The sequence below is a fragment of the Pocillopora verrucosa genome, chromosome 12 (assembly GCF_036669915.1).
Source record: "Pocillopora verrucosa isolate sample1 chromosome 12, ASM3666991v2, whole genome shotgun sequence".
NCBI lineage: Eukaryota > Metazoa > Cnidaria > Anthozoa > Scleractinia > Pocilloporidae > Pocillopora > Pocillopora verrucosa.
The window spans coordinates 6952868-6977484 of record NC_089323.1 but is presented as its reverse complement, the minus strand read 5'-3'; the positions used below and the strand labels follow the sequence as shown (position 1 = coordinate 6977484).

General features: G+C 38.4%; 2 protein-coding genes across 7 annotated transcripts; both read right to left on the bottom strand.

Annotated features, from left to right (window-relative positions):
- Nucleotides 1-2121: 2121 nt before the first annotated feature.
- On the bottom strand, nt 2122-19839 carry LOC136277270 (NFX1-type zinc finger-containing protein 1-like). Of its 5 annotated transcripts, none has more exons than XM_066159064.1 (22): nt 19696-19839; nt 18875-18979; nt 18305-18409; nt 17790-17878; nt 16496-16573; nt 15728-15993; nt 15152-15244; nt 14346-14477; nt 13485-13631; nt 12940-13054; nt 12415-12550; nt 10788-11008; nt 10012-10160; nt 9296-9407; nt 7747-8051; nt 7214-7417; nt 5879-5962; nt 5324-5494; nt 4769-4828; nt 4216-4288; nt 3822-3902; nt 2122-3629 (listed from the first exon to the last, which is right to left on the bottom strand). In XM_066159064.1, exons 1-22 carry the CDS (start codon nt 19704-19706, stop codon nt 3277-3279), a joined length of 3090 nt encoding a protein of 1029 aa, XP_066015161.1. In that variant the 5' UTR covers nt 19707-19839; the 3' UTR covers nt 2122-3276. The 5 variants fall into 5 exon arrangements, 4 of the variants coding, with proteins under 4 accessions (XP_066015161.1, XP_066015162.1, XP_066015163.1 ...); XM_066159065.1 differs by having other exon boundaries at nt 10788-10975; XM_066159066.1 differs by lacking the exon at nt 19696-19839 and having other exon boundaries at nt 18322-18409; nt 18875-18926.
- Nucleotides 19840-19905: 66 nt separating this feature from the next.
- Nucleotides 19906-24527, bottom strand: LOC136277271 (uncharacterized). Of its 2 annotated transcripts, XM_066159068.1 has the most exons (4): nt 23774-24527; nt 23094-23192; nt 21149-21382; nt 19906-20490 (listed from the first exon to the last, which is right to left on the bottom strand). In XM_066159068.1, the coding sequence occupies exons 1-4, from the start codon at nt 24358-24360 to the stop codon at nt 20055-20057; spliced, it is 1356 nt and encodes a 451-aa protein (XP_066015165.1). In that variant the 5' UTR covers nt 24361-24527; the 3' UTR covers nt 19906-20054. The 2 variants fall into 2 exon arrangements, with proteins under 2 accessions (XP_066015165.1, XP_066015167.1); XM_066159070.1 differs by lacking the exon at nt 21149-21382.
- Between the last annotated feature and the right edge of the window lie 90 nt (nt 24528-24617).

Here is a 24617-nt window from a genome sequence, read left to right as displayed (position 1 = left end):
CCTCATTAGAAAACAGCTGTGCGCCAGCGCCTGCTCTCTGCGTAAATTTGGAGAAGCTGTTGACAGCTCCTTACTTTTAACAAAGATTGTTAAAATCCGCTGTAAAACTCTGATAGTTTTTAATGAGAGAGACTTACCTTTAAGCAGAACCCGCTTTTTTTTTGCAAAAGATAAATAAAAAAAACTCGCGCCTTCTTCATTGTGAGACTTGTGAGAGAAAAAATATCACACCCTCATCTTGCCACGCGCTTGATTGAAAACAAAAATAACTCAAATACATGCTCTCGCAAAAACTAGAAATCATTGCTTTGATCAGTATATCTTGTATCATCAATATAGTTATACGAATTCGGCGCTTTTGCAAAGAAGGATCCTCGTGTTAGGTAAACATGTTGATTCTAAAAATGATGAGCGCCTCGTTTGAAAACTGCTGTGCGCTAGAAACAAGGTCTTTAATCGCCTCGAGGCTTCCCAAAGAAAACCGTCACTTTCGATTGTATTTAACACCAGTAGTAAGACCAAAAAATATATATTTGTACGTTGACAAAACTGACTGGTAAAAACCAGGCGACTTGACTTACATATAGAGAGAGGTGGTTTAAATGAGTCACTGCAATACGGATAAATTTTATTATTTTTGAGTTTGCGGACCTTTGGCTCGGTGCACTAAACGAGGGTCAAGTCTACAAATCTATATAAGGAACACATAGTCTCTGGGGGTATTTAAACGTAAGATCAATGACATTCTTTAAGTCTAACGCACGGCACTCACGGAAAACAGCTTTTAGTGTTTAGTATATAGTTTGAGTTTTAAATATTCTAGCGTGTGTGATATGATTTTTTTAGGCTGATGAATTGACCGTGTTTAAATAAAAATGAATGAAATGAATGAATGAACCCCTGGGTACACCGATGGAGATTGATTTTACTAGTGCATATTTACACTACCCACTCCCACAGTGCAGCAAAATTGTCACTCCGATAATTTTCTCGATCAGTTACGAGCTTTTCCGCCTCCCTTCGGCCAAAGTCCCTCAGGACTACCAATTACTCAGGACTTTTGTTTGGAAAAGTTGATCCGGAACAATGGGCCATTTCTTGATACGCTTTACATTCGTCACCAGACCCAAATTCCTCTCCATTTAAGGGTCTTAAACCTTAAGCGAGGTCGGAAGATAGCAAAAAGTTTACAGGATCTGAAATGCGTTATACTTGATAAGTTCTTTCAACCTGTCCACGAGAAGGAAATGCCCATTTTCGTCATAATGTCTTGTATCATCGTTGTGCTCCCATCTGTCCTTATTTACCATTTGGCCGGTAGCTTAAGGATTATTCAGGTAACCTGGGAGAAATTGCCATTTCACACAGACGCTTAAAGACAAAAAGCGAAGACGCGCTGCAAAGAACGATTGCAGAGATTAAACGAGTATACAGATTTACTCCGACATTAGTCTAACGTTTGGCCAGGGGACGGCACCCGCTTGGGGACAAATAGCGAGGTGGCGCGTGGAGCGATTTTCCTCTAAGAGAAATTTTACCGCTTTTGCCGAGACAGAAAAGAATCAATTTTCGTTAGGTTTCCGGGCGTAGTCGTTCACCAACGCTAAACTCTCGTCAGGTCTCGTCATTGTCTTAGTCACTTTTACCCCGATCAGGACACAGCGACGAACTTCGTGAAACTGACTGGTACGCTTTCCGGAAGGAGTATACAGAGCAAAATAACGTATATACAAGTAATGAATTCGCTTTTGAGATCAAAATACAACAGTTTGCGGCTAGTTTAAGAATAAAACTTTGTTGTGCAAAAGATATTTTTCCCAATTTTTCCACACTGCTATGTGAGCGGCTAAGCCCGCTAAGGTTCTTGGTAAGGTCCTAATGCCAGATTCCATGCTCTAGCTGCATCGCCAGTGAAGGCTGGCTTCTCTTTGAGTGGTGAGCACCCTCTTGCACCCTCTCTCTCTCTCTGGTGTGAAATTAGGTTTCTTGCCTTCGCAAATGACAGGACAGGCAGGAAAAAATTAAAATCACTTCTTGGGGGGGACACTCGTTAGCAGCGCAAAGGTTGGGACCCATCACGGCTGTTGACTATTCTTAGGAAAAAAGACTTTCACAGTAAACTTGACTTCAACACGCGCTTTAATTTGCAGTCATGGTACGTCCAGGTACATCAAATCCTCATAAAATACTGACCTTGCTGTGACCAAGTGCTACACTTGTTCTGACCAAGCACAACGCTTGTTCAAACCAAATAAAGCTTTACAACACAGTTCTATCCAAGGCCAAACTACAAAGGATTAGGTAATGCCCTTAATTATCACAAGGATTAGGTCACGCTTTCAGCCATCCTAAACATTTCTTTAAAAACGATTGGCTAGAACGGAATTTTGCCTTTCACAAGATCAATCACTCTCAAAACACCACAAATAGACAACAACTAAAGAAAAGACTACGACAAGTAACGGCTACAGTTCAACACTAACTACAGATACTGTCAAACAACAACTTCCCAAGGCTGGCTGAATAACAACTGGCAGCATTTACGCTTTGCTGAGCTTAGCAAAAGTTCCGCAGTCTCAATGTTGTTTCTAAAGCATTAAGCATAGTAACCTTAAAAACTAAAAATTCTCTCGTTACACCTGGCTGAGAATGGAAAGCACTTTAAGGCTCACAAGACCGTTGAAATAAGCCGGTGATAACGTACCTAGTACCTGAGAGTAATGATAAGCAAGCGCTAAAATTAACCACCTACAAGGTACTTAGTGGAACACGTTGTGGCCTGATAATTGGTGCGCTGGAGTCTGGGTTCGAGAACTAACTGGGTCACTCGTTCGGTTCTTGATCAAAATACTTTACTATCACAGTACCTCTCTCCACCCTGAAGAACCAGCACCCCAATCCAGGGGGGAGGGGTAATACTCCTACTCACGTCACGCTAGGGAAACCGGGATAAGCTCTGGCAGAGGTACAGACTTAACCTTCCTTTGCAAGGTGTGATTAATTACAACATAATAATAGCAAAATCTACAAACTAGTATAGCTTCCCTTAAAAACCTTAAGGACACAAAATGTTGCGCATACGTAAAAAATTGTCAATGCTTAAAACTTCTGATCTCTGAAGACAGCTGGAAGCCTTTGTTGTTCACACAGGATTAAAGGCGAGACACAAAGTTCAACGTATATCTTCCCATGAACACGCTACATCCTATAGCTATTCCTTTTATTTTTTTCGTTTTTGCCAGTGAGCATTTAAGATCAGGTGGTAATTACTACTAGCTAAACGGCCGTTCCGGCGGAACGGTCGTTTTCGGCCTGAAGTGGCTCTCCTTTACCAAATTCTTGTTGGAATCTCTCGTCTTCGCCCGCTTTTCTTATGTTCTCGTCCTTCACTTTTTGCGCTTCTCTTGATACTTGCGTCTCTTGCACTGGCTTTTCCTTTTTAAATTCTTCAAAACCTTCCTCCTGAATAGGGAATTTGCCTCCCTCTTCCGTCTGCTCTTCAGTCTCGACCTTCGATTTCTCTGTTTCTTGTACGGGCGTCTCAGCAGACGACAGACCCTGAACATTTATCTCACCCGATGCGGGTATTGAAAAATTATTAGTTGTCATCTCTCCCGACGTAGACTTGTCTAGGAGAAGAAAAATTTCGATGACTCTTACCGTTTCTTAGTTTGCAGTCATAAAACTGAAGTTCACACCTTACTATTAATCGTACAGTATATTGAGATGACTTATTCTCACTGCTGACTTATTCCTCCTACAGCGAAGTATTAAGGCAAAAAAGGATTGGTAAATACAAAAACACCTTTAAACAACCTCACCAGTTGTAACCTGCATCGTCCCTTGGTCTCCGATAAGTAAATTGACTTTCTCTGCTTTGGGCATGTTAATGGTTATATTTGCTAAAGAACACAAAAAGACAAAAGAAGAAGCCTTTAGAAGGCAGTAATGCCACCAGTTTTCATTTGTACTCGGCGCTTTTTTCTGGAAGCTCTCCAAACGTCATGAGTATCAGAGGAATCATTGAGGTACACTACGTTCCAATTCTGGATACAGAGATGTTGTGCTTTTTAAACAAAGATTAGAGCGGGTAACGGAAGTTCATGCAATAGCTTTCAACAGCCATCGACGAGTCAGTTTTAATCTTTGCTCCATGCCCATGACGATGATTTTTATAAATAACCGTGCACAAGATAATAAATATCTTGTACTTACTAACTCCAGGTCTTTTTCCACCTTCTAAGGAAGAACTGCTAACGGCTTCACCCTCAGAACGGCTACCAGAAGCCTAAATGTATTCGTTAAAACGAAAGAAATTTGAACGCTTGTTTTCTGTATCAATCATATCCCTGGATTTCTTGAGTTTGATTTGAAGGTTTTACTACATACTGAAATCACCCAAACATCTAGGGCAGGCATGAAAGTCAAACAAACCAAGAAGGTTACGAATTTAAGGTGAGGTTCAGAATTTGGATTGATTGCAATCGAAGGGATTTGCATCCAGTTGCCTCAGAATATCCAACTGTGTATGAAGCATTGAAACTTGAGAACCAATTCCTCGAATAAGCGCCGCGCCATGGCCGCAGCGACTATTTAGTCCCAAATTTCGTGCTTACTGGAGTGAGGCACTTACTCGGGGGGCGGAGGTTACTCACTAAACGTAGGAAACACTGTATCTCGTGTTACGTTCATAACTCAAATTCGGAAGCAATTGAACGACAGCATAACAAGTGCTTATATTACAGTTAACACTTCGCGTGTTACTTACAGTTACAAATGGAATTTCTTTAACGAGACAATCCTTCTCTTTCATGAACTTGACGATAGCCTGGCAAAGAAAGGAATACCTCATCATTTTTCCTTCTTGTTAAGTTTAACCATTCTCTTTGTTATGAAGTTGTGTTTACATACCAAACAAAAGCAAAACAAACACTTATATCAAGCTTTCCTCTGGAAAGAATATAATCCATTTCAAACCAACTTAAGATCAAGAAACTCCATCACATTTGTCATAAGATAACAAATACAGTTGATTCCAAGTTTCTTTAAGCATCTTGGTGGAACGCTCGTCTATCACGAACTACCCTCAATAAAACCGCCACGTAAAGAAAAAAACAAAACAAAACAAAAACAAAGTGCATTACATCATGCTGCCCTAACAGTTATATTCCTGGGTGGAGTATGCACACTAATAAAGAGATTTTCTGCCCTAGAAATTGGTCATGGGACTAAAAACCTGATTTTTTTTTATCAGAAGTCCACAAAAGTGACAATAAGTCACAGGCCACCCAACTATCTTTGCAAGATTAATAACTCAACACACCTTCCAGACTAATGACTTATACTCCAATTGAGCTTGATTACCAAAGAGATACAAGCCACAACGTGCTCGTGAAATTGCCACACAAATACGATTCTTTTGTGACAAAAAACCAATCTTGTTCTCATTGTTACTGCGGACCAGAGAAACGAGAATGATGTCATTTTCCTGCCCCTGTATAAGAAAATGATTAGGTATGATAAGAACCTCATTCTCAAACGTCGTAGATAGTTCTTTTTTAAAATTTTCCGTTCCTTTCACTTCAAAGCACCGCATTTGGTACAGAATCTCTCCGGGATCGCGAGGGTGACGGATTCGAATCACATTATATCCTTTAATTGTTTGCCGAATTGCTTACACTAGTTAACTCGTTACACTTTCTTCAATGATGCCATAAGATTTTAGTCATATCAATTTATTACCACGGAGTTTAAAGTTTAGATGTCTCGGGACCACACTAAGGAAAGGATTTTCAACTGAAATTGATAAATGTTTTTAAAGAAGTTAACCATTGTTCTATTTCACATTGATAAAAGACATGAGAGGAACTTTCCATACCTGAAAAGCGTCTATCGTCGTCACCTCAATCTCACCCATTTTCTCAACATTTGTGGATTGGAAGAAATCTTTTATTTCAGTGACCTGCAAAAGGAGTATATCACCTTAACAATTAGAACAAGATAAAAAAAAATGGCCAGTGGTATCCTGTAGTTATCAGTCCAGTTTGGATATACATAGAGAGAGCAACTGGTACCCTAAGTAACCTCCTGAAGACAATGTAATATTATTTGTTCTCCTTGACAGTGTTCAAGAGTTTTGACGGACCCCCACCCCTCTTAGTTTGTGACACTCGCGAATACTACCAAATAAGGTAAAAAACACGTGTGAGCAAAATCAGACAACCGGACACGACAAAAATTGAGAGTTTTCAGGGAGAGAGTTTTCTAGAATTTATTCTAATTCATAAGTCTTCTTAGTGACTTATTGTACGGAGAATAAACATGAAAACGAAAAAGAATCTGTGAGTTCCGTGTACCGTTGCGATGAACGGCTCATCAGCAACAATAGGGGAAAGCGATGCTTCAAAGGTGGGAATCAGAATCGCCCCCCACCAGCCTTGCACCATGTGTGCTAGCTTGTCGCCATTTGCTTGTAGTCAGTGTCTAAAGGGTGATATGGTAGATGGTGCAGTCTTCGTCTTCCCCCCAAAAAGGCAAACACTGACAAATACATTGCAATTCGATCAGGTATCTGAGGGTCAAACGGTAGCACTTGCAACTGTGTACAATGCTTGGTCTTCGATGTATCATAGCTATCATCCTACATGAGGTGATGAAAAGAAGGTATTAAACAAACTTTGCTGAACATTACATATGCTCGTAGTGTTAACCATTTTGAAAACCAGCTAAGTAGACCCCCCCCCCCATTTTCTTTATTTAACAATTCCAAAATCATTAAACAAAAGAAACTTTTCGCACATTTTTAAACAACTGGGATTTAGAGCCTCTTTAATTTACATCAAAGTTTTATCTTAATGAAAAGAACACCATTCAAAAATAGTAATGGGGTTTCCAAGTTCATTTTAGGTTGCTAACTTTCATAGATAAAAATAAGAATGTATTTAACAGGTTATAATGTTGTTATGATGGCTTAACTTGAGTTAAGTAACAAGGACAGTCATAATATGATTTACAAAGATTGGACATTTTAATACGAGTATTTCACCATCACCAGACTCAGAGCAGCAATAATGGTCAATTAAAAAAAACAGAGCTGTAAACTGCTGTGACCCACCTAAACTTTGCATAGGATGTTAATTTTATCACTATGCATGTCCTCAGGATGAAATCATACTTCGGTTGTAGAGATTAAAAGCATCCAAAGTTCACTTACCTGTCCTCGATATGCGCAAAGTACTGTAATTCTAGATGGACGAACTCCCTGTTGACAAAACGTTTTTGCAGCTTCCGTGATCATTCTGGCCTCATGGACGTTTCGTTTGCTGTGAGAATCTTTTGATGGTTTCTCCTCACTTGTGTGGCGGCAGAAGTACATGCTCTTCTCCACACAATGAGGAAGATGATTGTTGCGAATTAGCTAGAGAGGTAGAACAAATAACTATACATTTCAAGCTCTGTAACTCCGTGCAAAACGAATTTCAACTCCTTGTAGCTAAAAGAGTGATTTAAATCTAGCATGGAGGGAATGGGTTTGGCAGTAAGGTTAGTAAACAGAGGGAATCGTTAACGTAAGTAACACAAAGAATTTATGTTTTTAACCCCTTAGAGCGCCGATTCTCTCCTAGCCTCAGCAGGGCAAGCACTGGCAAATAGGTGTCCTCCACCCGCGAAAAGTAATAACCTTCCCTTAGATAAACTTTGTGCGAAAGCCATTGTCCACTTAGGTCCATACTTTCCAGCATTTACCTCCGTCTTTGTTTTAAGCTCCTTATAGATTTTTAGCGTTCGGAGCAAATCAACAATGTCGTCTCTCATTCGGCATTGATACTCAAGCTGCTTGAAAGGAATCTTGCAGTTCACAAGTCTCTCGAACATGGAGACATCAAGGTTATTAGTCTTTCGGAGTCTGGGGTTTTGTACCACAGGTTTCAGCTGCTGATGATCACCAATCATGATAAGGTGTTGAACGGATGGCGGGATAGCTGCCACAAGTTGTCCTTCTAAGATTTCGGCAGCCTCTTCTACTATCATAACTGATGGCTTTATTTCCTCTGAAAGTATATTAAACAACAGCAAATGAACTGTGAGTGGAAAGGCATTACGATCATTCAGAACCATACGTAGCGAACGGAAACTCCATTTCGACCATAATTTTAATCCCGATAATAAAAAGTCAGTGCAAAATGAGCCCAACTTCACACTATGTCGGTGCTCTCGGTTTCACATCTCAAAAAAATTCTCACGAATCAGTCGAAGTGATAGCATGATATGTGACTGAAATGACATTCGCGAAGTTACCGAATTCCCCGCCAGTTTTTAAAAAAAATCAATGTTTGGACAGTGGGTAATTTAAAAGAACTAGTTGACAAACTTAAACAATTTTAGTATGTTTCCAAGGACTACATCGTGATGACATGTCTGATATAGCAGGTCTGAGAACATCTGGCGCATCCTACAACCCTTCAACATCCACGTCGTCCACAAACCCATCACTTTACTACGTCAGTTACTGACAAACGTCCAGGACAAGGACGAACCGAGGACCAGACAGGGAGCGGTTTATAAAATCAATCGCTCCGACTGCCACGCCTCCTACATCGGCGAGACTGACAAAAACTCACAACAAAACTGACTAAACACAAGCTAGCGACAAGGAAAGGTGATTTCAACAATCACATTGCTGAACATCATCGACTTACGAAACACACTATTGACTGGGACTCTGTGCAATGCCTAATTGACAGCACCAACTACTTCCAACGACTGACTCCGGAAAGCTGGTTTGCAAACATAGAACAAATTTCCCTCAAAAGGTGTCAACCTCTACCGGCACCATACAAACGACTCATGCATGATATTAACATTACAGACGAACCGAACAGAACGACCTGACTTTACTGAAAGATCGAAACCGACCGATCGCAACCGACCTACGCCACTTGAGTCTTACGGCGGATAACATCACGGCAAAACTGAATTAATCAGTTTATACGAACCGGACTTAGATCAATTGACTGACAACAACTAATGATTCTCTTGATTCTAATGATGACTTCTACTCAGGTTGTCGAAACGTCAGTCACCACTACCGACAAAAGTCCTTCTTAAGATTACACTAACCCGGACGATCACACTACACTATCACAAAGTCTATGCTATATGTGAAGTATCCTAAAATTGGAAAACTAAACATACAGTCTGAAGTTGATTAGGAGATGAAATGAACTTGCACCGGCACTACCACCAACATATTCACATCAATAACACCAACAAATACAACGTGTTGTTAGTTTACCCAGCAGATTAGCTCTCATGGCTGCACCAGTCACCGTCATACCAATAATTTCACATTGCCTCATCACATCGATCTCATGTTTATTTCTCAACGCTGTATACTGGTGATGTTTCTGTGGATAAGTTCAACAGTAAAATTTAGAGAAAAAAAAGGCGCACAGCCAAGTCAATTGTCCTTGAAAGACACTCCCTACCTCACCAAGTATAAGTGCATAAATGAAATCATAAAAAACCTAGCAACATGAGCGGTAAGAAAATTTCAAAATAATGAGTTCGCTCTTCACTAAAGGGGACCCTGAAACGAAAATAAATATTCGAGACAAATGGGTCATTGTGCAAAATACATATTCCGTGTTCAGGGTACAAAGAAGAACTTGTTGTTATGAGAACGAATTCGCTGATAGCCGGACCAATTTCACGTGAAAAGATGGGGTTACACACCATTTTTTGATCAATTTGGCTCTTTTTACAACATAATGTACTACTTACAACGCATTTTGTTTATATACTGATAGATGACCAACTAAATAGAAGAGGATATTTCAAATCTGCGCATTTTTCTTCGTTTAAGGGAGACTATCATGATCACTGTGAAAAGATGTTTTTGAAACTACATCTTTTGTGGCTAAGGGAAGAACAAAACATTAAGTAAAAGATATTCCACAACGTTTTTTCTAGTTGACGTTATTACTGTCACAATCGAAGCTTGTGTTTTACCTCCTGGGCCTCCCTGCTCACATCAAGAAACTCCATGCGGGCCTTCTCAGCATACAAGCTTTGAAGAGCATACACTAGCTGAATCCTTGCATGCTGATTGAGAACCCAGATATTTGTTTCATCTGAGCATCTTATGAAGTTGTCAACTTCTGGCAAAAGATCACATTTACGATAATAACAATGGTTTCAAACATAACATTCTAGTATGGAAAAAATGCCATTTTACATGCACGCCATGTACAAAATCCGTATCACGGTAGAAAATGGGATGTTCTGATCTGGTTTATGACCATTATAGTGGTTTCTCAATTACCAACTATTTAATTCTCAGCCTGGGATATTGTATTTCAAACGTTCTCATTGGTTAAATCAATCTTGCTCACCAAATCATATACTAAAGTCTCTCCATGTATGGAAATGATTGCACCAGATGTTAGACAAAGGTTAATCTTTTGAGGATGCTATAAAGGTTAGGTTACATCTATAAGACGCCAGTAAATATCTAATAGGAAATTTCCGAGTTCCAGAGAACCCTCACGTTCAAAACGAAGCTAAATGCCCAACTTTCTAAAGAAAACGAGTTTTGCTGGCATGATAGTGAAAGATTATTTTCATGTCGAAGGCTTCGCACTTAGCTTCGTCATCAAAAAGAGACACTGATGAGAAAACAGAAGCTGTATATACTTCATACTTTTTTTAGCAAATTGCAATTTTTTTAAACTGGTATTTGTATTTATCAAATTTAAAAAGTAGAGCTTAAAACCAAAAAAACTCACTTCTCTCATCCATGGGAATAAGTTTTCGTTCTCCAAATGTGTCATGTGTGCTGGTGTCAGAAATATCTTGCGTATCGTCAGGAAACTCGTACTCTAAGGCTGAGGAAATCCGCTCATCTTCCTCTACAGAAGGCTCTCGGAAGTCATCGGGGTTTTCCTGTTCTTGATCCAGTTTTCGCTTTTTAGTTCTGCATGTAGCAGAGCGGAGATCAATATTTTCACTAAACAAATAAGATCTCAGATCTAGCCTAGGACTTATTTCAACAACCAGGTTTTGCAGCTATTAACTTGTCACTGACAAAACAAGCAACAGTTACCAACAGCTAGTATAATGCCACAGAAATCACAATGGCCATATGTTTTGCCGTAAGGAGACGAGTTGAAGATCTTTGGGCAAAATAGTGAACGTAGGGCGAACATGTTATATTTGATGGGGTGCACTGGCAGGGGGCGAACTTGCAATGAGGAGAAACGTCAATAAACCACTCTTTCTACTACGAATTAAGTGTACAATCACTCAAAATAAAGTATGTAAGGCGTCTTAGGTTTAAATTTCAAAACGTTTATATGGTCAGATTTGATCCACGATCCAGCATAGCCTACTTTACGATTAACTGTGGACATTTAAGAGGCGAATGTGGTAACTAAGGTGGTATATTTACATTGTAAGACACCTTATACAATAGAAGATTTGATACAGAGATCTGGAGTAAAGTATGAGCACATTGTTTTTCATGCGCCAGATGGAAATGTTCCGTTGGTAAACAGTTCAACTTTTAAGATTTTTGTTTCACAGCGAAATAGAAACACGTGACGTGATGTTTCTTCACTCACTAAATATTCAAATTTTAAAATGAACTTTCTTCCCAAGCTTATTCCCAAAAAATTTCGAAGACTTGTCGAGTGCGTGCCGAAAAGATCGTCAGGCAAGCAAACGTTTGTATAATGCGTTCACGGTACGGTTGTCATATGACACTGCTGAAAACATGAAGGCCGCTAAGATGATTAGACTGATTATAATGCCTGTATTTTATTGTACGGAATTCCTTGAATTAAGACGAAATTGACTTCTCGAGCGCGAGCTTAGACAATAGGCTATTTTACAGTTGTGTGCTTAGTTGCCAAGCCTCTGATTTGAAGTGAGGCTGAAGGTGACCTTGTTGTAAAAGGCTTGGCAACCAAGCACGCAACTGTAAAATGGACTATTGATAAAAATCCAGGTGAATCACCTGTCGGCGTCTTGCCTCAAAATTCTGATGGCCATTTCGGACTCTCAAGTCACCCTGAAAATCTATCGCAAGCCCCAACTGTTTACGAGGTGCGAAAATTCGCGAGAATCTCGCTGATGTAAATTCTTTTCTCAGTTAATTAGAATGACAGCCGGTTTCTTCCGGTAAATGCCTTCAGAGAGAAATGCGCCACGCTGCGCTTGTGCAGTTACGACCTTACTCCGTGTTTGCAGTACCAAAGAGCAAAGCTGCAATCATTGCAAAACGTAGAAAAGTTTTGTTTCGTTTCAGGTAGGCCAACGGGCGTTCATCGATTTTCACTCAACTTGTATCGCCACAAATTTGCCCTGTTTGCCCTTTTTCTGTCTAATAATAATATATGAAAGCATCAAAAGTACCTTGTGCGCTCTGACTTTGCGTCAGTAACTGAATGTGACGGCTTGCTACTCGTTCCTGGAAATCCGTTCTCCCTGGCAAACCGATCAAATTCTACTTGTCCAGGAAGCCACTTGCCTAGTGCGTTTCTTACACACCCTGTAACGTCCAACACAAAGAGAGATTTTCTTCAAAGCAAGGGAGTTAGTCAGATAAGCAAGGTAATAATGTCACCAAAGAAACATGTTGGAACAAAACATTAAATACTCGTCTCGACTCATTTTGAACTATTTTAGTGCTAACCAAGTAAAAAATTCAAATTTAAAGAACAACACTTCAACTGCGTTTTGCACTATAAACTTAAATCATTATTGAAACTATTTCAGTCCTTTGGCAGACGTCGATCTTTCATAAATCGCTGAATATTTTCCCTACGAAAATTTCAAGTTTTTCTCATATTAAATATTTTTTGAGGAAAAAACATACAACACCTCGGAATCTAAGTCGGGAAAAGTAAGAAAGGTTTAACAAATGAAATATTCCTGCACCTTTCAAGTGAGATTTATATGACCCATCCATGCTTCTCTCTTTGAGTAGCTTATCCACCTTCGCTTGGTCATTTGATTCTATCAGGAGCTCCCTGACCTGTTTTTCAGTTGCTGTCTTTAAGAAAAATTTTTAGGGTGAACATAAGTACGTTTTTTGCAGCTATTCCATAGGGCCACACAGCACAGTCTAAGCTTGAGGGTAGGATAACGCTATCCAACGGGAAAACTAATTTCTAAAGTGCATAAGTGTTCGAAAACAAACTATACTATCCGCCAAATAATTATCTAATCACAAAGTAACATTACCCACCCTTCACATAATCAGAACTTAAAGTTGGGGAGAATTGTACGTCACTGGTATGAAATCAAAGCCCAATTGCCTTCCTGATGGAGTAATAAGGTGACGGGCAAATGTACCATCAACCAACCGTCTTCCATCGAGTTTCACATGAACATGCATAAGGTTTATAATAACCCTTTGTCACTTGGAATAATTGAATCACAAATTAACACCTTGAGGGGTACTTTAAAACATAGATCCACGCCTGGATGAACATATCAGCATTAAAAACACAGGAACCCTGAAGTTTCGAGTATGCCTCTTTCACGAGCTGTTGCATATTTCGCAGTTGACTTCTGAGTTTTTCTTTTTGCGTTTTGAGAACTTCAGACCACACAAACTTTGACTTTACCTATATGAATAGAGATCACACAAGCGTTATTTAGAAGGAAAATTGTCAAATCAAATATCATTAAAAGTTCATTACACACCTATGCAAAAATGCGCAGGCTTATCACTAGATGACCGCTCCTTTGCCCGCGAGTAGGTTTCAGACCCTGAGCAAAGAGAGCCGGCGAGAGGTCTATAAGGGATCTGGTACAAATAACGAGAAGTAGTGCCAAAGCTTTTGCGGACCTCTCGCCGGCTCGCGAGAGGTCTCGCTTGAGGACCCATACCTCTACATGGGCGAAAAAACGCTCGTGCCGCAACGCTTTTAAAGAGGGACTGCTTGCTAGCTGGTGGCAATGAGCTTGCATTAAATTTCAACTTCACGTAAACTGCTTACTAGAAAAATATCGTGAAAATTCTAAAGTAAGGCAAGTAAAATAGACAAAATCCAGTAATTGAAAGAAAAGGCTATGTTAAGCAAAACGTTTCAAAAGTTCATTTTTAATCTATTGTTTCATCTGATCGGTGATGGTTGCAACAAATGCCAACAAAATTTTATCAGCAGTAACGTGCAGCAGCACTACTACGGACCCTTGACCGAGTTGTTGAAAGGACATTTAGCACTAATCTTGATTTAAACATCATGAAAATGAATTATTTTTATGTATATGTAACCCAGGATTAGTGTCAATCAGGTTTCAAACAGCCAAGCCCAGCTAGATCCAACAAATCTTACGTTAAACAAGAGACAGTCCTCCAACTTTTCTGATCTTGATGACTTTCCAACACGGACAATTCTGGGCTTAGACGATAAATCTAGACACCCTTCCAAGAAATGGTCTACAGCGTCATTCTTGTAAGTGACAACCTTTGAATAGTCAAGTAAGAATAACAGGGTAAGAAGGGAAAAAAAACATCAGTACGCTTATAACCTTTACAAATCAATCAATTGGCAAACATGAGAAGTTTGGAACAGGTGGTCTTTCCACTCGAACCCTCGCTGATCGTTTTTGCGGCGGCGTCAGCACAGGCTAACAAACCTTTTTTGAACATTTCATGCGATGTGCATGTCACACTATTTTTAGCTCTTACCTCAAGTTGTGAGCATTTTCATAACAATTAATGTTATCTGCAACATTAAAGCCTCTACACAACTGAAAACAATTTCCGGAAATAAATGTTTCTGAGTCACGCCTTTTTGAATTTTTGCTAAAGATTTGGCATTATGTGATATGTCCACCATTTCCTTTACGTGCCCCTGTTATTGTTTTGTTGACAAATACCAAATGGTCGTAGTACATATCAATCATCTTTCGTTTGGTAACAAACTACAAACTCATGCAAAACGCCTTGTTTTCACATTTAGTGCATTGTATATGGCGCATCAGATCAAATATTGTCAACCATAAGGGCGGACTCGACAGAGAGAGGGGCATATGATAAATTTAGTCCATTCATAAGTGGGGAACGCTTAAAAATCAAGAGGGGGCTGAACAAAGAGATTATGGAGTAATGCATTCTCAATATACATTAAATACTTACAAAAATAGGTCCAAATGTCTTCGGTACATCCATTGACAATAACAAATGAACAAGAGACACACCAACAAAAGATTTCCCAGTTCCTGGAGGTCCCTGCATGAAAGATAAAAATTTTAGGATTCATATTGACTCTGAACAGCCCCGTGAGGACAAGCCAATAAACTATATATGTATGTATCACATGTAGGCCATTTTAATCAAAAAATTACAAAATTAGTGCTGGTAGGAAATCACTATGAGCTCTCAATCAAACTGCTCAAAGCATTATGCACAATGCAGTCAAATGTTGGAAATTTGATCGTGGTTGTCAGTAGTAATACCATGAAACGTCTTTTTAGGCACGACCTGATCACGGGGCTGAGGGCATAACTGACCTATGTTGAGTTTTCGAATGTTTTCCACACTTCTCAGATTTTCTTAGAAATATAAGCATGGGATCTGCAAAACGTAGGCTGACAGCTTTTCTTTCTTGGTCGTTATTGAAACATTTTCTCTCATAAGTAATCCGTAATCCTCCAAAACCCTTAAGATTTTATAGACAACCCAAAAATATCAACAAGTACTACGCAATCATACCTGAATTAAGGCCACTTTGTTCTTAAGTGCAAGGTCAATTGCATCGAGTTGTGTGTCATCTAGTTTTGCCTTGATATTTGATAATTTTATTCTTTCAAAGTCTTCCACAAGAGAGTACACTGAAGACTCATCTTGGTCATGTGACTTTGGTGGAGACTCAAATATGATTCCCCAGTCAGGAGGAGCTTTTATTTTACGAACGTACTCAGCTTGACACATGTGATTGGCCTCTGGATGTACTAAGAAATCCTTGAACGGAACAGAATCTAGAAAATATCAGTCAAAAATTAATCATACACGTAGCTGTTGACAAAAGCAAATACATCACTGTCTTGCATCTTTTAAGAATCTAACAACTTTTTTTTAAAGAATTCCTACAAAATTCGCACTTAAATTTTCCAGTTAACACTTTACGTAGGATGCATGAACACTAATATCCTCAATCACATAGGACATTATTGGATGACTAAAGGATATCATTAATAAAGACTGAGCTAATAGACCAGTGGTGATTGATAGTTGTGATAAGACGAATCTACGATGATCAACCTGTGTATTGAGACTGAGCTAATTTGCCAGTGGTGATTGATAACTGTGATAAGACGGATCTACGATGATCAACCTGTGTGTTGAGACTGAGCTAATTTGCCAGTGGTGATTGATAACTGTGATATGACGAATCTACGATGATCAACCTGTGTGTTGAGACTGAGCTAATTTGCCAGTGGTGATTGATAACTGTGATAAGACGGATCTACGATGCTCAACCTTTGTGTTGCAAAATATCCATAGCCGGACCAAAAGACAGGTAAAATGTCTGGCTTTCAGCCATGTGAGCTTCTTTCCCTATTAAAGGTATCCAAAAAAGAAAAAGGAAAGTGTTACAATCGTGTTAAATACACGTCCAGGTATTTCATCAGCACCGCATTATAACGCAGTCATATACCACTCAAGGTCGATATAACTTATGTAATAACAGTCTGTGACTGAATGGTGAGTAATTTGACTGCAGAAAGGTTGAAAAAACTCTGCCGTCATGTGCTGTATCCAGAATTATCAGAGTTCAACTAAAATAAACAATTTCAACCGAAAATTAGGTGATTCTGTCACTATACTGCCAGGCTAATCCTGAACTGGGCACTACATTACTCATAACTGCAGGCATGCAAAAATTAGCCCACATGCTTATGAGAAAAAGATTTGCTATTTTCCCTTCAATGGGTAGTTCTGTCAAACGTGAAACAGGGCATATTTAACCTCTCCTGATGCTACCTTGCAACAAATTTTTATTTAAAATGTCATTAGTCTATAATCACCCGCGTTACCAAGACGACACAACAGTTTGGGCAAAATGAGTTTATTGCACAGTGCGAGAACTGCCTGACAAAATACTGGACAATAAACAAGAACGCCAAAGTGCCCAAACTGGAGTGTAGAAAAAAGGAGAGTGAGGTGATTGAGGAGAATACGAAAAGGTTATAAATGAAAAAAAAAAAATAAATAATGGAAATCTATTAATAAATCATTATTCTGGAAACATAGTCTGAAGCTTGTCCGCCATAGCTTGAGATTACGCCTCGTCTCCGGATCTGACAAAAGATGAGACGCTAGGCCACACACTAGATTCTAAAGGAAATTCGATATCTCTATCACTAGTTAATTAACCATCATTAATCAATGATTACTCGTATTATTGATCTCTTAGTTTTCAAGTAAAATTAATCCTTACATTAGTACAGATCTGAATATAACAAAATGGCTATCAGTCCAAAAGGTTGCTATTAATTACCTATTTCAAGCTAAACTCCCTCCCCTCCCTCGCCCCCTACAATTTATTGTTAGCAATTGTCCCGTGCAACTGACTAGTTCAGTCAATTGAGTAACAACATTGAATTTTTCACAGATCAGTTGTTTACAGCTTTAAGTCAGTTGACAAGACTACATTCTTGAGTAGCTCATTTAACTTTCAAATAATTAAGTGCTGTCAGTTAACAACAAAAATGAGCTTCTTTAAAAACCTCAATCAAAAGTATCAATTCCCTCTTATCTTTAATTTACCTACCATTATCTGTTATCCCTTGTAGTTTGATTACAAATTCTGCCTCTGATATGTTGTTTGTTTTATCACCACAAAGTGCCACCCATATCACTCTATGGTTGAAGCATATTTAGAGAGCTAGGGTTAATAGCCACAAGAGAAAAATGCAGGGATTGTTTTCTTCTTTACTGCCAGCAAAGCTTTAAGAAAATTTATATTTTAGTAACTCCAATTTTCCAACAAAAGCCTCTTTTCCAGTCAAACAGCCCTCCATTGGCCATGACCCTATGAAGTAGAATCCTAAATTCATTCATATTTACTGAGAAAAATGTTTCAATTAGATTAATCTCACCAAAGCAATTTCGACCTAGCAGCTTCCTAACATGCCATTTATATTTAAGTGGAGTGACTACTTTTAGTTACTACCTCTATGAATCACACACAAGAGTCACAAATCACTGAAATGACACAACAGGTGAGTAAAGGAATTTCATTCTTGGGCTGTCTGTGCTGGAAGTAGATTAAAAAAAGTAACCAACCTTTGTTCATGGTCTACCTTTTCCACTACAGCCCAAACAGGCTGTTCAAATGAGCCATCACAAGAAATGCACAGTAGATTTCCATACACAAGCCAACTTGCAGATCTGTTACAGATAACATACCGCAGATGTAAACATACACATTTCTACATACATTCAAATTAAAATATTTCAGCCAGCCATGTTGTAGTGATAAAGTTTGAATCAATGTGTTTGACAACAATCAAAGATCAATACCTAACCTAATATTTGTTTATTAACTATAATCATTAGTTGACTTTCTTGTCTGGTCTAGTATCGATCGTAAGCATTATATCATCATCTCCTATAGGACTGACATCAGTCACTCGTTTGCCAAACCTTAACTTTAAGACAAAAATGCAAGAGTTTTTACTTAAATAATCACTGACTTGGCCAAGCCGCACACTCGCAGCATTTTTTCTTTACTTGATTCATTATTGTAAGGTGAGGTGGCTCTCCCATAAGCCCGGTGGCTTCCTCGGTCTCCTTGCCTTCTAGCTGTTGATGACATTATACATCCAAAGACCTCAAACTTAACAAAGCGCTCACCCCCAGTCAATCCTTTCCTCTGAGTTAACAGTAAATTGCAATCCAATCGACATGGTGGTTGGAGAGTTTTCTCGTTTATGAGTGCGTAGTCCTTTCAGAGTAATCCTAGATGTAATTGCAATCACTATCAACACTTTACTAGCAATATATAACATCTGCAATATCTAAGAGACTTAATGTTACATCAAATCTACAACATAATTGTGTTGGAGATGGAAGATGAAGATATGAGGAGGAGGATGAGGGTGAGGCAGAGCATATGAGGAAGAGGAGGGTGTGGGTGAGGGCAAGGATGAGGATGAAGATGAGGATAAGGAAGAGGAGGAAGATAAGGATGAGGAGTAAGATGAGGTAGAGGAGGAGGAGGATGGAGGGGGGATGCCAGGCTAAGGATGAGGATGAGAATGAAGAGGAAGAGGAGTATGATGAGGAGGAGGATAAGGAAAAGAATGAGGATGAGGCATAGCATATGAGGTGGAGGGTGAGGATGAGGATGAGGTGGAAGAAGAGGAGGACGAGGAGGAGGAGAAGGAGGATGAGGAGGAGAAGGAGGATGAGGACAAGGATAATGAGGAGAAGGAGGATGAGGATGAGGATGAAGAGGAGGATGAGGATGAAGTAGAAGCATTGGAACTGATGGTCAATTCAAACTTCTAATCTTTGGGCAAAAACACATTCCACTGATTTCTAAATCTTCATGTTAAATCACAAGTAATGAAGTAGCTACCCATAGGATTATGTAGAATGAGGCCAAACTATTCTTCATGTACCTAACACATGCTAGCCATAAATTGAAAGTAAATAAAAAAACTTGTTCCCACCTATACATCATCGCTTCTTTTGAATCACACTTTCCTTTGCTTAAAAAGTGTGAAACTCCATTCTTCAACTTGTGAAAACACTCCTCTCTTAGAAGTCTGAAGTATTAGTGTTCAAGTATTCTTTTTCTGAGTGGTACTTGCCTTCTTTCTTGATCACTGGTAAGTCAGTTCTAGTTTCTTCAATCAATAGATGAATCATGAAAACTTAAGCTCATTTTATAATTGATAATTAATGCACCTTAACCATCATAAGTCTAATGGCAATATACTAAAGGATATACACAATTTTCATTGCTGGTCAACAAATCTGGATTTCTTGTTTGTATAACTTGTCCATCAGTAATAAAATGAGTAAAAAATTACCTAGCTAGTAAACCACAGAAAGTAGCATCTGTTTGACTCACATTTGCTTCCACTACACAATTACTTAAGTTTGAGTAGCGGCTGCTCAAGCCTAGCAAAATGGTTAGCAGGTTTACTTTAACCAAAAATATATGTTTATTTAAATCATTAATTGATATGCACTGACTTGTTGAATCTTTATGGATTTCTTCACTCAGTAGCAGCAAGGGAAGATCTCTCCATGAAAAAGCCTCAAGATCTGCATGGACCCCTGGCACTGCAATGGCAACCATCAGTGACAACTTTTCCAGGAAGTCTACAGCAGATTTCCCACAAGAGCTGTTCACTAAGCTTTCAGCAAGAACTTTTGCCATGGGTAGAACTCTTCGACCAGAGGAAGGTGAAACATTTAGGACATGTTCTAGAACATTCTGCACCACTTTGAAGGATCCACTGATGATTCAAATAGCAAAATCACTATGTTTTCCCGTTTTGACAATTTGAAAACTTAACAGATGACAAGAACAAAATAACACCTCCCTTACACTTTCAGCTGTTTGGTAATAAATTAATTGTCATCATATGCTGCCTGAAATATGTTTGGCTCAATTGAGTACACATACAGGGATGCCTTGGCTAGGATCCTTAAACAAGATTGATTGATCAAGGTCAAGCAGGTTTTTGAGCTTATATGCAATCATCCAAGACTTCTCACAAACCATTTTCTGCAAAGGCATCCCTTACTTTGCCTTTTGCTGTCTGGCAATTCATTTTAAAATGTTTAGGTCAGTATTGAAAGCAAAGTGTTGAATGAAACAGATCACAGAGTAGAGATTTGGTATTATAACCTAAACAAGGGTAAAAAAACATGGGCAAGCAATGTCAGGGTATGAAATTCAGACTAATATATAATCATGCACACCACAATCTACTAGCATTTGTATTTAATTGAAGAGGAAAACCATGAATTAAGCTTCAGTTTGTTCTTTGTATTTTATACCCTAGCTAGCCTGTGTCACAATTCATACACATTGATTTTGTAATCTACTAGTAGGTGAAAAATTTTTTTAAATTTTTGCATGTTCACTTTTTTCAATGCCACCAATATTACCTGATACAATTTTCTTTGGCTAAATTCTCAACTATTTCAGGAAGGACCAATTTGAAGAAGGCACTCTTTGAAAATTCTTGAACAATTCCTTGAACAGTTGGTAGCATTCCTCTCTGAGTACTGGAGCATAACTTATCAATAATAAGTAAGACATTGTAGGCAAACTTTTTCTTGGTTGTGTTGCTATAATCTTCCCAAGGATGTTGAAGGATGTATTCCCAAAAAGCATGACACCTGTTAAGAATGTAAGTGCATTATTATATTAAAGCAACATAACAAAACTATTAGATCAGTCAAGAAGCAAAACAAGAAAAACAAAGAAAAGAAACAAAAATTTTCCTATATTTGCATAGTTGGGAATTTTTGAGAATTCCTTCAAATAATTCCCAGAAAACTGGGAATTCAGTTCACAAGGGTAATACAAGCCACTTGTTATATTACCTAGGACCTTCTGATCAGTTTTAAAGGTTTCAATATTCATAGAAATATATTGGAGTTGTGAAGACAAAGAATTTTGCCCTTACAATTTGAGTGGTAATAAAAACAATCAGATCACAGCTTAGAAAAGAGAGCCTTGAACTGTGAAAACTCTGTTTCAAAAATGTGATAGAATAGGTGGTAAATAACTGGGAATATACTAGTTTCAGCTCCAGGCTTTATTCCCTTTCCAGGTGGGAAATGGTGAATTTTAATAGTAAATTAAGTCAATTTCCCTGAAATCAGTAGAACACCCAACTGTAAGAAAAACAAACAAACAAATAACAAGAAAAATTTACTAAAACTTCAAGTTAGGGCAAACAAGTGTGAGGCTATAAGGGTCAGTGAATTTTCAGTAAATAACATCATTTTAGTAAATAATAAAACACTGGATATAGTGCTGAAGACACATTCTCATTGGTTACTCAAACTCTGAATTAATTCTTTAATATAGCCTTTCACTTCTGAGCATCAGTGTGAGTGGGACTAATGCATCCATAAACATATAGTTTAAATCATCTTTTTCTGCCATACTATCTTACTGTTTTAGTTTATAATAAAACAACGGATCTGTAACCTTCACATGTCATCAGAGTCAGTGGCCAGTGGTGGATATTTACCTGGCTGCTAAAAGCTCAGTTTAATAGTTGTTACATATTGTGCATAAAAGTTACTTGCAATAAAATACCCTGTCATCTTTCCCCATTAACATATAAAAATTCACTGTTAGTGTTTCAGTACATACAGTTAAAGACTAAAGGAATGAATCATCAACTGATATATATGTGCCCTATTTTATATAATTTCATGATTTCAACAAACATTCAGTTAGTTAAATGGAAGGTTAAGCAATTCAATTTGAACAAACTAAGATTATCATAATTGTGTGGTCTAAAGTATTTTATCTACAAAAAAAGGATTTTTTATGTTCTATATGTTTAATAGGCCATTTTATAGTTGTGTACTTAGTTGCCAAGCCTTTGATTTGGAGTGAGGCTGAAGGTGATTTTGTTGTGATAGAGACCAGCATCTAGTTAGCATGATAACAAATTAATTTGCATTTGAAAAGCAGCAAGGTTTGTATCATAACAAGATGACCCTTAGCCTCAATCCTGTTCAAAGGCTTGGCAACCAAGCACTGTAAAATGGACTATTACCTGGTAGTAAAACTGGATTTGAGTAAGTAACTCAAATTCGGCCAATAAGCTGGGAACTAGAAAGACAATTGAACCAGTTTATGTCTTAAAATAAGAGGCACTCTGCTGCTTGCAGGATACTGCAGTTGCTGTGACTTGTTATAGGATGTGATTAAAAAAAAAAAGAGCAAGCACATGGATAATTGGTGTTTTGTTGTCGTCAACTTGTAACTGATAGTTTTTTGCCATGCAAAAGTCTCTGTATTGAGTAAATACACAATTCATTTACCAGTAACTGCCCTGGAATCAGGTTATTTATTGACATTATTTACCTTAGCAGCTCAGCTGTAGCAGCAGATGACCCATCACTTTCTACTTTATGCACATGGTTGAGAAATGCTTCAATCTCTTTCTCAGATAATTTGTAACAGCTGAAAAGTGAAAGCATAAGAATCAACCCTTAAGTACCATTTATTCAGCTGACCATCCAAAGTCAATTAAATATACTTAAGGTGAAACAGTTCTTCATTTAACCAATGCCTGTCTTTTGAACAATCTGGTCATGTTGTGAGAAGTTGGGTGATGATAACTTATGGAAGTTAAGGGTGTGTAATGTATGATGGTAATAACCCATGTCACTGCCCAACTTAAACCCCAAGGGTCAGAATAGCATCTAATTTCTCCTCACAGTATCACCCCTGAATCAAACATGGAGGTCATGAGAATAAAGAAAATGATCACCAACTAACAAAGCTATTGATTGTTACCAAATTCTCCTTGTCAGCACCTTATGAAATATATAGAGAACAGTTTAGAGAATATGCAAACTTATTTTAAGGGAGAAAGGGTTTGAATTGTCCATCAAAGGAAGTCTTTTATTTGCAATAGATAAGAGGCTTCTATTGATGGATAATTCTTTTTCATTTCTAACATTAATATGTTAAGCGATGTCGTTCCTGATCATGTTATATGCTCAAATACAGTTTTTTTAAAACGTATGTACTCAACCTACCAAATAATTTCTGGCTCCAGAGCTATTTCAGTTCCTTTGGGACCTTTTGCAATCTCAAGAATGTCACCCACTTTAAGAAATTCTCTGCTGAAATCATCTGCGCCAAACGTTTCAAGGTCGAAAGGAAGCTCGACTTTTTTATGCTCCTTTTTTCCATTCAACATACAAGTTTTATTTACCAAAATCCATGCTTCCCGGTTTGTCTTTCGGATAACAACACCCTCTACCTTGAAATCATCCTTCCCAAAAACATTAACAAGAGAAGTTCCGCTTTCACTTTCCTTGCGTTTATCTGCAGCCTCTTCTGCGTATGTATAACCTTCAAGCTCGCGAAAAAACTGTGGTATCGTTGTATGGGTTAATTTGAAGTTTTCCGACTTCTTTTTGGCAATGAACACCTTCAGTAACGCCTTTCGATATCTGTACGTGTCATGGTAAGTTTCAAGTTTGTAACAAGAGCTATCTTTGATAGTATTTTTCCCTCTTGTAGCTATTTTCACGCTAGTTAAGAATTCCTCGTAACGCTTCCGGTAATCTTTCTGGAGCAATCCATCTTCGCAAAATTTATCGATAACTTCATTCGCCATATTTTCCACGAAGATATGCTACCTTTATGGAAAACTTCCCACTGAGGTTGTCCACAAGTTGTTACCTGAGGAAGGGGGTGTTGGAGAGCGCTCAAGTCTTCACCAAGTATCACGCGGAAGTGTTGATCTGGGTGAGTATAACTTGTATCCGCATTTAGTTAATCTTCTTGTCTCGGCTCAGGAAAGTGGGTCCTGGGACCCACTACAGAGAAGAAGAGAAGAAAGAAGATGTTGTGCACTTGAAAACTTAGTCTTCC